At 38.4% G+C, this 13,289-nt stretch overlaps 1 protein-coding gene across 2 annotated transcripts in view; it reads left to right on the forward strand.

The window, feature by feature from the left end:
* LOC134323335 (voltage-dependent calcium channel subunit alpha-2/delta-1) overlaps positions 1 to 13,289 on the forward strand; it is a 123,844-nt gene that overhangs the window by 61,302 nt on the left and 49,253 nt on the right. For both annotated transcript variants that reach the window (XM_063004832.1, XM_063004833.1), the window contains exons 8-10: positions 8,874 to 8,943; positions 9,332 to 9,382; positions 9,538 to 9,637. In XM_063004832.1, the coding sequence (XP_062860902.1) occupies positions 8,874 to 8,943; positions 9,332 to 9,382; positions 9,538 to 9,637 (221 nt within the window). The remainder of the gene's footprint in view (positions 1 to 8,873; positions 8,944 to 9,331; positions 9,383 to 9,537; positions 9,638 to 13,289) is intronic.

Raw genomic sequence — 13,289 nt, forward strand, 5'->3', positions numbered from 1 at the left:
AATTTAGTGAAAGATGGGAAGTGAATACAAGTTTGTGCTTCAAGAAGAACAAACTGTACGTCTCTTGTGTTATGAGGCCGTGTCTGTGGTAAAGGAGTACAATATAAATGTACAGTAGATATACATTATAAATATACAGTATAAATTTAGCATTTTGACACCAAACACAGAATTTAGCCTCCAAGAAAAACAACAAATTGTCCAAGACTTAAAAGGCAGACAGTAATCAGAGCAGGGAACGTTACAATCAGCCTATTTGAGAGCCACCATAATGCAGATGTGGCCCTTGGTGAAAATGAGTTTGACACCCCATAAGATCAACCAATAGGAGGATGAAAGAGAAAGATACACTAAACTCAAATAATAATTCTTTTAAGTAAGCTTATTTAAATTACCAGCTTAAGATTTGCTCAAATTGTATTTTTACAAATGAGCTTTGCTTGACCCATCCTGCAGTGTCATAGTGACTAATAGGTGAGAAAATATCCCTCGAACCTCAAGTTTTCCTTAAATAGTTGGTGTTCCATGTTGTTCTTTACTCAGACATCATAGACTCCAAACTTTTTTCCCTCATCATGTTGTATCTAGACATAAAACTGACACCATTAAGTCGAGAGCTTGTTTTTATTGTTGTGATTGATGTGGCATGACAATGTATTCACAGGTCTGTCATTAAAAAAAAAAACCCTCATTGTATAATCAGAGACTGGCACACTTGGTCTGGCACAGTGTCAAATCTGTCAAGATATTTTTGAATAAAGTCATACAGTGTGACAAGTAATTATCTTACAAGACCACCATGATTGTGCAGTGCAAAAGTGAATTTATCTATGGCTCTATTATTATTATAATATAAATCAAAATAACAGAGGAACTGCAGAGTTTTAGCCTCAGATAAGGTCGTTGTTCATGACTACACAATATTAAACAAGATAAACCTCAGTGTTGACATACAATGTGTTAAAAAGCACATGGATTATCTCCTAACCTTTTGGGACAGTGTATTTTTTATGCATTTTCTCCTCCTTGTCTTCCGCTGCTGAGGGATACCCGATTGCATCCGAGGAGAGCACGTCGCTGTACACGCCTCTTCCGACACGTGCACAGCTCTCCTCTTCTCGCCTCTGCACAGGCGTCTCTTTCACCGCTCAGGGTCCTTACACAGCGTATGAAGATCCCACCCCACACGTAGTCCGGCCCCCACCCTGCAGATACAGTGGGCAATTAGTATCTGCTGCAGGCACTGCTAATTGTGCCCGCCAGATGGCGCCCAGTCGACCGGTGGCAACACCGAGTTAGAACCGTGGAGTGCAGAATCTCGGCATTGGTGTGCCAGCGAAATATCCCGCTGTGCCACCTGGGCACCCCGGACAATGTGTTTTTAATGTGTGGTAAAACGCAAATGCAGCATTTAATATTATGTTCGAAAATCTTACATTGACATTTTTGGCATTTAGCAGACGCCTTTGTCCAAAGCGACTTACAGTACTCTGACAGTACACAGTCTTAGCAATTGAGGGTTAAGGGCCTTGCTCAAGGGCCCAACAGCAGCAACCTGGCAGTGGACCACTGCCCTTCTGCTTACTAGTCAAGTAAGGGCGACGCAGTGGCTAAGTGGGTAGCATTGTCGCCTCACAGCAAGAAGGTCCGTGTCCTTTCTGTGTGGAGTTTGCATGTTCTTCCCGTGTCCATGTGGGTTTCCTGCAGGTGCTCCGGTTTCCTCCCACAGTCCAAAGACTTGCGTGAGGTAAATTGGGGATACAAAATTGTCCATGACTGTGTTTGATATAACCTTGTGAACTGATGAATCTTGTGTAATGAGTAACTACCGTTCCTGTCATGAATGTAACCAAAACCATGACGTTAAAATCCTAATAAACAAACAAACAAACAAACAAACAAACAAACAAACAAACTAGTCCAGGACCACTAGGCTACAACATCCCGACAACAAACCTGCTGGATGTCTAATGGAAAGCAGTTCTGAGATGGCAAGTTGGCTAATATTTCTTCCACAGCCATATGAAATAGTAATAAATCATTTCACCACCTATCAGCTGTGGCTGCTACTAGACACTTAAAGACACAATTACTTTATCGGAAAGCTGATCTGGACGTTCGGATGCTGCTTTTATTAAATGCTGTTAGATTTTACCATTTCTTGTGCGTTTTTACTCAAGTTTCCTTTTCATTTTTCTTAATGATCTGAGCACTCAGTGGAGCAGATAAGCCAGTGTGCCTCTGTACATGCGTGTTTGTGTGTGAGGGTGGCTCATTAGTTACAACAGCCTCATTAAATCTGACATTAGCACTGCTGCACTATGACATTTAAAATACAGTTATGTAGATGCGTTGCAATAATCCCCATACAGTAACAAGCCAAGATTCACTGTATCAGCTTGTTATACATGAACACCTACTGGGTCATAGACTCATCTGTGCTGCCAACCATCACAAAGCCATGACGGCATAGTGACACCAAATCAAAAATCAAATCAAGGTTTATTTGTAACATACATTGTTATACTACATAGTCATACACAGTACAACTGGCAGTGAAATGCTTTAGTGACTGCTCGGCCACAGTAATTACAAAATAAACAAAATATATATTTAATATATATACGTATACAAAATATATATACAAAAAATAGAAATGTTTTTTAAAATGTAAAGTGTAGAAAATTAGAAAATTTTAAATTGAAATTAAGAAAAGAACTTAAATATATAATTAAAAATATATAAAAAAAATTGAAGCAACTTAAAGTAAAATAGAAGTAATTAAAGTGAAACAGTTGTGCAAAAATGAGAAAGTAGTGCAGAAACTGAACATAATACTAAACATATATTGTGCAACATAACGCTATAGTGATGTGATTACTATACACAAATACAAATATACATATACACACATATATATATATATATATATATATACAGTGTATCACAAAAGTGAGTACACCCCTCACATTTCTGCAAATATTTCATTATATCTTTTCATGGGACAACACTATAGAAATAAAACTTGGATATAACTTAGAGTAGTCAGTGTACAACTTGTATAGCAGTGTAGATTTACTGTCTTCTGAAAATAACTCAACACACAGCCATTAATGTCTAAATGGCTGGCAACATAAGTGAGTACACCCCACAGTGAACATGTCCAAATTGTGCCCAAAGTGTCAATATTTTGTGTGACCACCATTATTATCCAGCACTGCCTGAACCCTCCTGGGCATGGAATTCACCAGAGCTGCACAGGTTGCTACTGGAATCCTCTTCCACTCCTCCATGATGACATCACGGAGCTGGTGGATGTTAGACACCTTGAACTCCTTCACCTTCCACTTGAGGATGCGCCACAGGTGCTCAATTGGGTTTAGTCCATCACCTTTACCTTCAGCTTCCTCAGCAAGGCAGTTGTCATCTTGGAGGTTGTGTTTGGGGTCGTTATCCTGTTGGAAAACTGCCATGAGGCCCAGTTTTCGAAGGGAGGGGATCATGCTCTGTTTCAGAATGTCACAGTACATGTTGGAATTCATGTTTCCCTCAATGAACTGCAGCTCCCCAGTGCCAGCAACACTCATGCAGCCCAAGACCATGATGCTACCACCACCATGCTTGACTGTAGGCAAGATACAGTTGTCTTGGTACTTCTCACCAGGGCGCCACCACACATGCTGGACACCATCTGAGCCAAACAAGTTTATCTTGGTCTCGTCAGACCACAGGGCATTCCAGTAATCCATGTTCTTGGACTGCTTGTCTTCAGCAAACTGTTTGCGGGCTTTCTTGTGCGTCAGCTTCCTTCTGGGATGACGACCATGCAGACCGAGTTGATGCAGTGTGCGGCGTATGGTCTGAGCACTGACAGGCTGACCTCCCACGTCTTCAACCTCTGCAGCAATGCTGGCAGCACTCATGTGTCTATTTTTTAAAGCCAACCTCTGGATATGACGCCGAACACGTGGACTCGACTTCTTTGGTCGACCCTGGCGAAGCCTGTTCCGAGTGGAACCTGTCCTGGAAAACCGCTGTATGACCTTGGCCACCATGCTGTAGCTCAGTTTCAGGGTGTTAGCAATCTTCTTATAGCCCAGGCCATCTTTGTGGAGAGCAACAATTCTATTTCTCACATCCTCAGAGAGTTCTTTGCCATGAGGTGCCATGTTGAATATCCAGTGGCCAGTATGAGAGAATTGTACCCAAAACACCAAATTTAACAGCCCTGCTCCCCATTTACACCTGGGACCTTGACACATGACACCAGAAAGGGACAACGACACATTTGGGCACAATTTGGACATGTTCACTGTGGGGTGTACTCACTTATGTTGCCAGCTATTTGGACATTAATGGCTGTGTGTTGAGTTATTTTCAGAAGACAGTAAATCTACACTGCTATACAAGTTGTACACTGACTACTCTAAGTTACATCCAAGTTTCATGTCTATAGTGTTGTCCCATGAAAAGATATAATGAAATATTTGCAGAAATGTGAGGGGTGTACTCACTTTTGTGATACACTGTATATATATATACTGTATATATATATATATATATATATTAGGGCTGTCGAAGTTAACGCGATAATAACGCATTAACGCGACCTCAATTTAACGCGATTAAAAAAATTAGTGCCATTAACGCAAATTCTAGTTCATGTTGACACTTGACTGGTAGAACAAACGTTTTAATGTCGGACTTGCCACCGTTTTTCATTTGCGGTTTGTTAACATAATGTAACCGATCGTGGTAGTGATGCACTTGCATAATAAAGAAATAAATACACGCTATATTCACAAGTTGTCGGGAGCAGAACACTTTATTACACTTAATTAACTTCTTCTTCTGTACCGAATACCGGAAAGCTGAGTCGAGCACGTTAGTTCATGAACTATGGAAGCCCCAAAGGGTCAAAACACACTCACTTCGTGTAGAAACGTCCATCAAACCATCGTCACGATACAACCACAGACAAGTCTGATACAATAACTACGCCTTATCCCACCTAAAGCACCGCTGATCTACAATGTTTGCTGATGGAGAAATTCTAACCTACAATCTGACATTTACTGCCTAGTATGTGAGTGAATAAACTCCCTTACAGTTTTCTCTTGTCCCAGCAGTTTTTAACATAAGTACATTTAGCATAAAATGTGTTCACCATTTTAATTGTAACATTTCACTTAAAAATCCTTGTTTTCTATAACATTTACACAGATTTTTTTTTAATGCGATTAATCGCGATTAACTATATGAAATTCTGAGATTAATCGCGATTAAAAATTTTAATCGTTTGACAGCCCTAATATATATATATATATATATATATATATATATATATATATATATATATATGCTGTATATATATATATATATATATATAGACACTTTATTAAGTAGATCTGTTCTAGATGTGCTTTGCGTGTACATGATCACTGACTGTATTCCATATGATGCTCTGTACACTTTGTTACCACCCTCACAACACCCCTACTGACCAGATATTACTGAAGTGGTGGGCAATGCACAGGAGTGTGTTTTACTAGTATTAGTGTTTCATCACTAGTGCAGTTTTTACTGACTGGGCTATTTATTTGGCCCACATGCCCTGTTAGTCTTTTATGGTTTATCTACCATGTGCTATATTCTTTATTTATTGCACAATCTGGTTTAATTCTCCTCCAGCCTTTCATTCTCCTGCCAGCATTAGTGGTGAATTGTGTAAACATCCCAACATAACTGCTGTATCAAAAACACACTTGTACATGTCGTGTCAGGTTAGTGCCATTACAGTGCTTAGAATGGTTCACCAGCCAATTCATATGTGGTCCTTGGGGTCCTGTGGAAACGTCAGCGTGTACAAAGCAGCAGATGGACTACAGTCAGTAGTAGTATACCCATTAAGTGCACCTATATGGCAGCTTTAGATTAATACATGACCAATAAATAAACAGACATTTACATTTTCTGCATTTAGCAGACGCTTTTATCCAAAGCGACTTACTGTCGCTTACTTACTTTGACAGAACACAGTCTAAGCAATTGAGGGTCTTGCTCAAGGGCCCAACAGTGACAACCTGGCAGTGGTGGGGCTTGAACAAGTGACCTTTTGATTACTAGTCCAGTACTTTAACCACTTGACTACAACTACAAGAAAACTTTATTTAATAAAATGCCTGGTAAGGGTTTTTAGTAAAGCAGTTCAGATTTATAAAGGAACACCATTAATAATGGATAGTTATTATAAAATATAACGTATGGTTTAAATTTAGACTTGTTATAATGTTTTTAGTAATGTTTTGCAAAAGAACATGTTTAACCTTTTTTAAAATGACACATTTAATCTGTGGTTTAAGACTAGACTTCTCAAATTTATCATAAATTTTAACTAGAAACATTTTGAATTTGAGAATATTGCTTTTGTATTTTTTTTTAATTTTATTTATACGTTTGCATCCACTAATTAAAGCTGTAGTCAGTCAGTGAGAGGAACACAAAACCTTTTCCTTTTATTGGTTAGACTTACAACTCCACAGCATGTTTCCCCATTTATAGCCACAGGGTTCCTGAACTAATATTTTATTGACATCTGTTTCTATATTTAAATTATCTTGTCACTTATGGGTGGATTTGCATTTTAAAGCTTACATTTATTAGATTCAGTTCTACTGTATACCACTGTTTTAAAAGCTTAGTCTGAACATAGTGAACATACACCGACCAGGCATAACATTATGAGCACTAACAGGTGAAGTGAATAACACTGATTATCTCTTCATCACGGCACCTGTTAGTGGGGGGGATATATTAGGCAGCAAGTGAACATTTTATCCTCAAAGTTGACGAGGGCGAGTTTGACAAGGGCCAAATTATGATGGCTAGACAACTGGGTCAGAGCATCTCCAAAACTGCAGCTCTTGTTCCTGGTCTGCAGTGGCCAGTATCTATCAAAAGTGGTCCAAGAAAGGAACATTGGGGCAACTTTAGGAAGGTGGTCATAATGTTATGCCTGATTGGTGTAGTAGATCCTGCTTGGATTAATCCAATAATATGTAAAGAAAATATGCTGGGTCTTACATAAGGGAGGTAAATGAAAGGTGATTATCTTGTTGTGGTACATTTTTAAAGGAAAAAGGTAAGAATTTATATATATATATATAGTATATACAGTGTATCACAAAAGTGAGTACACCCCTCACATTTCTGCAGATATTTAAGTATATCTTTTCATGGGACAACACTGACAAAATGACACTTTGACACAATGAAAAGTAGTCTGTGTGCAGCTTATATAACAGTGTAAATTTATTCTTCCCTCAAAATAACTCAATATACAGCCATTAATGTCTAAACCACCGGCAACAAAAGTGAGTACACCCCTAAGAGACTACACCCCTAAATGTCCAAATTGAGCACTGCTTGTCATTTTCCCTCCAAAATGTCATGTGACTTGTTAGTGTTACTAGGTCTCAGGTGTGCATAGGGAGCAGGTGTGTTCAATTTAGTAGTACAGCTCTCACACTCTCTCATACTGGTCACTGAAAGTTCCAACATGGCACCTCATGGCAAAGAACTCTCTGAGGATCCTAAAAGACGAACTGTTGCGCTACATGAAGATGGCCAAGGCTACAAGAAGATTGCCAACACCCTGAAACTGAGCTGCAGCACAGTGGCCAAGATCATCCAGCGTTTTTAAAGAGCAGGGTCCACTCAGAACAGACCTCGCGTTGGTCGTCCAAAGAAGCTGAGTGCACGTGCTCAGCGTCACATCCAACTGCTGTCTTTAAAAGATAGGCGCAGGAGTGCTGTCAGCATTGCTGCAGAGATTGAAAAGGTGGGGGGTCAGCCTGTCAGTGCTCAGACCATACGCCGCACACTACATCAAATTGGTCTGCATGGCTGTCACCCCAGAAGGAAGCCTCTTCTGAAATCTCTACACAAGAAAGCCCGCAAACAGTTTGCTGAAGACATGTCAACAAAGGACATGGATTACTGGAACCATGTCCTATGGTCTGATGAGACCAAGATTAATTTGTTTGGTTCAGATGGTCTCAAGCATGTGTGGCGGCAATCAGGTGAGGAGTACAAAGATAAGTGTGTCATGCCTACAGTCAAGCATGGTGGTGGGAATGCCATGGTCTGGGGCTGCATGAGTGCAGCAGGTGTTGGGGAGTTACATTTCATTGAGGGACACATGAACTCCAATATGTACTGTGAAATACTGAAGCAGAGCATGATCCCCTCCCTCCAGAAACTGGGTCGCAGGGCAGTGTTCCAGCATGATAATGACCCCAAACACACCTCTAAGACGACCACTGCTTTATTGAAGAGGCTGAGGGTAAAGGTGATGGACTGGCCAAGCATGTCTCCAGACCTAAACCCAATAGAACATCTTTGGGGCATCCTCAAGCGGAAGGTGGAGGAGCGCAAAGTCTCGAATATCCGCCAGCTCCGTGATGTCGTCATGGAGGAGTGGAAAAGCATTCCAGTGGCAACCTGTGAAGCTCTGGTAAACTCCATGCCCAGGAGAGTTAAGGCAGTTCTGGGAAATAATGATGGCCACACAAAATATTGACACTTCAGGAACTTTCACTAAGGGGTGTACTCACTTTTGTTGCCGGTGGTTTAGACATTAATGGCTGTATATTGAGTTATTTTGAGGGAAGAATAAATTTACACTGTTATATAAGCTGCACACAGACTACTTTTCATTGTGTCAAAGTGTCATTTTGTCAGTGTTGTCCCATGAAAAGATATACTTAAATATCTGCAGAAATGTGAGGGGTGTACTCACTTTTGTGATACACTGTATATATATATATATATGTGTGTGTATATATGTATGTGTGTTTTTCTGTTTTGCACAGCTTCTCCATGGAAGGATGCCAGAAAAACACCAAGTAAAATAGATCTGTACGATGTCCGTCGCAGACCTTGGTATGTTTTTGGACTTTAACTTTTGCATGAGTAACTTTCAGACATTTGTTTAAAAGTGCTGAATTGTTTAGAAGTGCTGACCAGTCCCGAGTGTGTCCTACCTTTGGCTTGGTAAATTGTATCCATTGTGACCCTGAGTAGGATGAAGTGGTAGTAAAACAGACAATAAATAAATGAATGGTTATGATAAATTGGCTCCCGTCCATCCATCTATCCATCCATCTATCCATCCACTAATCCACCCAACCACCCATCTATCTATCTATCTATCTATCTATCTATCTATCAATCTATCTATCTATCTATCTATCTATCTATCTATCTATCTATCTATCTATCTATCTATCTATCTATCTATCTATCTATCATTATTTTTTGTTTTAAACAGGTATGTTCAGGGTGCTGCCTCTCCTAAGGACATGCTCATTCTGGTGGATGCGTGAGTGGATTTTATATTAGTACATTTTCAAATATCAAACCAGGCTTGATCTGGGATGTGCTGCCTCTATCAGAGTTCCCAGGGTGGTAAAAGTGGGCTCAGGTGTGGAGTTGTGTGTACAGCTGGTGTATCATGTCTGTGTCACTGCTTTTCAGAAGCGGGAGCGTGTCTGGATTGACTCTGAAACTCATCCGAACGTCCGTCAGTGAAATGCTGGAGACTCTCTCTGATGATGACTACGTCAATGTGGTGTATGTAAGTACAATACTGCATTTACGCTGGGCTTGGATGGGGTTCAAAATAAAAAGGTAGTGGTGGTAAACAAAGTGTTCAGTCTCTTTTGTTTTACTTATATAATATCAACACCTAATTCCAAAAAAGCTGGGACAGTGGGCTAAAATTGTGTAGGAATACAATGTCCGTTAAGCCCATAGTCAGCTGTCCACCTAGTCTTGGTCATATGGTGTATGTTAAAGTGCATTACACACTACTTTATCACTGAACTTCTGCATGACATATCACTTGTGAAATGGTGTTATTTAGTTTGTGTGTGTATGGATTTGTGTGGAACACTGAGATAGAAACAAACAGTGGTTTGGAAGTGAAGTAATGAAATATAGATCTGGCTTTAGCTTGCCTCTTGAAAACAGACTCTTAATGAAAAGGAAGCTTTAGCTTGTGTATGTGTAGAACCGGGGGTGGGCAGCTAAAGCGAGCGCCGGGAGATCTGACAGAGATCGAGATGAGGAAATGACCATCTATCATTTTGCTGATGGAGACCCTGCAGCCAGTGTCAGAAGAGGAATCAAGCCCCGATTAATCCTGCTCGACTTCGTTCTCTCTCTTACACTTTATTTCAAGACATTCTCCCATCACACTTCCTCCCTGATTGGTTTCCTGACACAGTTGATAAGGTTATTTAGAATCTGACTAGTGGGTGGTTTTTTTTTTTTAGACATTTGTAGTTTCAACTGCCATAGGTAAATTTTACTTTTTTAAGTTTACCCCTCGTTTTTCCTCTCCCTGTGTGACGAGCATTTCTTCCTACACTACTGCATCAGTGCACTGACGGAGATAAGCTGTCTGAGACCTGTCAGCTAGCTGTGCTTTAGGAAGTTTTCTGTGCGTATGCGCCCGTTCCTGTGTGCCCATGCGAGTCTAAATTAGACTGATCAAGCTGGCTGGATGTGTTTCTCAATGAGGAATAGGAGAGATAGACGGCGGCAGCCTGGTTGGTTATAAAACCTTATTTTAGTGAATATTTTAGTTAAAATAAATGTTCTGTATTAGCATTTGTGTAGGTGGCATTGGCCACTGGGCTTTGTTTACAGATGTACAACTATTGTGGAGGTTGTAGCACTCTGGTAAAGGATGTAACACCACTGTGTTCTATCACCTTTCCAATTAAAGAGACTTTTTAAAGACCAGAGATCGGTATTTGTGTAGCGAAAGCATGACAATGGTTTGGTTTTATTCATTCTTGCTTGATATAAGTCTTTAGCTGCTTAACAGTCTCCATGCAGGCAAGCCAGTCAAGTACACACATTCTGTGTCTCTGAAGCCATGCCATTGAAGTGTGTATAGAATGAGGCCTGGCAACGTCTTGCTGAAATAACCATGGATGTGCAAGTTTAAAATCCTCTAAAAATTGTCATTACAATTGTATATAAGAAATAGGACTAGGGCATTAGCAAATTTTAGACATGCAAATGCTTCTTTTAATCAGAATTGTTTTGCTTGGGGTGCAATAATGAATATACTGATGTAGTTTATTGATTATTCATTGTGTAACTGTTGTTCCAGCTGCTTTAAGGTCAGTCATTTGTAGGTTGTAGTTCTTTTTATGCAAGTTCTGGTCTCATCATTAGTTTAAAAGGACATTGAGAAATCTTTAGGTGCAACTGTCCAGAGATAATTTGCCTGTGGACTATCACACTATTTGTAGCATTTATTTATTTTTAATAATGTGTTGCTCAAAAATTTACTTTTGCAGGTTTAATATGCATTAAAAATAATGCAGTACTTTTTTTCTGAACTGTATACAGCTGTGGTAAATGGTGCAGGGCTTCTGTGACAGGAGCATCATGAGGGTTTCTAATAGCCTTTGGTGAAGGATGTTGGGCTATGCTGATGAATGTAGGGCCCTAATAAAAGATACAGGGGTCCGGTATATGCTCTGGTTAAAGATATAGAACTCTAGGGAAGGCCAGGAGCATCTGATGTAATATGCAGGACTCAAGCTGTGAAATAAGGTGCAGGACATTAGATTGCAGGAGGTTTCATCACTCAAGAGGATCAGTGCTCAGGCGCAGGAGAAACCTGTCAGTCTGCAAACCCCAGTGGCTTTAATGCCGTTATCTATTACCCATCCATCACAGCAAGCATGAAATTGATCAGAACCACTCATGATCAATAGAGAGAGGACAGAAGGAGCAGGAGGAAATTGAGAGGTAGCAAGATGTTCAATGAGGGGGTTTTCTTTCTGGATTTATAATCTAGTATGTCACAAATTAAGGACTGCATTTACTATAAAAAAAAAATCATTTCACAAATAAAACTAAAATTTTTGTTGTTCTTGCTAGCTATGCTATGTATAGTTATACACATAATAATAATAATAATAATAATAATAATAATAATAATAATGATTGATAATAATAATAATATTAATAATAACAATAATGATAATAATAATAATAATAATAATAGTAATAATAGTAATAATGATGATTGATAATAATGATAATGATAATGATAATAGTAATAATAATGATAATAGTAATAATAATGATAATAATAATAATAATAATAATAATAATAGTAATAATAATAATAATAATAATAATAATAATAATAATGGTAATAATAATAATAATAATAACAATAATAATAATAATAATAATAATAATAATAATAACAATAATAATAATAATAATAATAATAATAATAATAATAGTAGTAGTAATTCTTGACCAAGTCTTGTTCCATTCTTGACCAGGTCTCTCTTAAAAAAGAGATTCTAAATCTCAATGAGATCTTCCTGGTTAAATAAAGGTTAATAAAATAATAAATAAAATAATAATGATAATTTTTTTTTAATTGTCAGAAGGGACTGCTGATCAGGATTAATGGGAACTTAACTGTTGCCCAATACAAAGACTTCATATCATCATAATCATATCTTCATTAATTATATTATTATTTATTGATTATTGGGATCATACGAATACTTGTTTAAACACTATTATAAGTCTGATGTGCCTGTGTTGTGATTAGGATCTTAATATCAGACTGAATGTCTGATTCCACTCTGATCCTTTCATGATTGTACCGGTGCTGAATGTCTGGATTTCATAAAATAGTTTTGTACTATTACAGATTTTTTTTATACTACTGCATCCTGCCTGGTGAGGTAAATTTGTCAGAAGTTTAGAACTGGTGCATGTTTATGTGTGACATTTACTAGAGAAATAAGTTGTGTGATTTAATATCAATTAGAAAAGAGCCTCATATTTCTCTGTTCATTAAGTCTTCTTCATTTCAGTAATTGTCACACATCAAGGCAAATATTTAATCAGCTTTATTGAACCTCTTTCACATTACCTGCTGGTGAGGATCAATTATAATTGAGCTGTTTGAGTTTTATGAGCCAGGTCCCCCGGAAACAATAGAGAAACCATGACATTTTAAAATTCAGTCGAAAATCACAGAGCTAAAATAAACAATAGATTATTATTGTGTTTTCAGACTTAATGTTTGATTTTCTTTGTTTTTAATGAGAAGTCATTGTTTTTCTTTAGAACAAGCTCTCACTTTATCTGTCTGAGGATACCCTGCACTAAGCAAGATCTTGTCTTCTGATTTTTTATTTAGTTATACGTCCCATCTGTAGTATTTTTAGTTCAGG

This window comes from Trichomycterus rosablanca, chromosome 11 (genome assembly GCF_030014385.1).
Source record: "Trichomycterus rosablanca isolate fTriRos1 chromosome 11, fTriRos1.hap1, whole genome shotgun sequence".
Taxonomy (NCBI): Eukaryota; Metazoa; Chordata; class Actinopteri; order Siluriformes; family Trichomycteridae; genus Trichomycterus; species Trichomycterus rosablanca.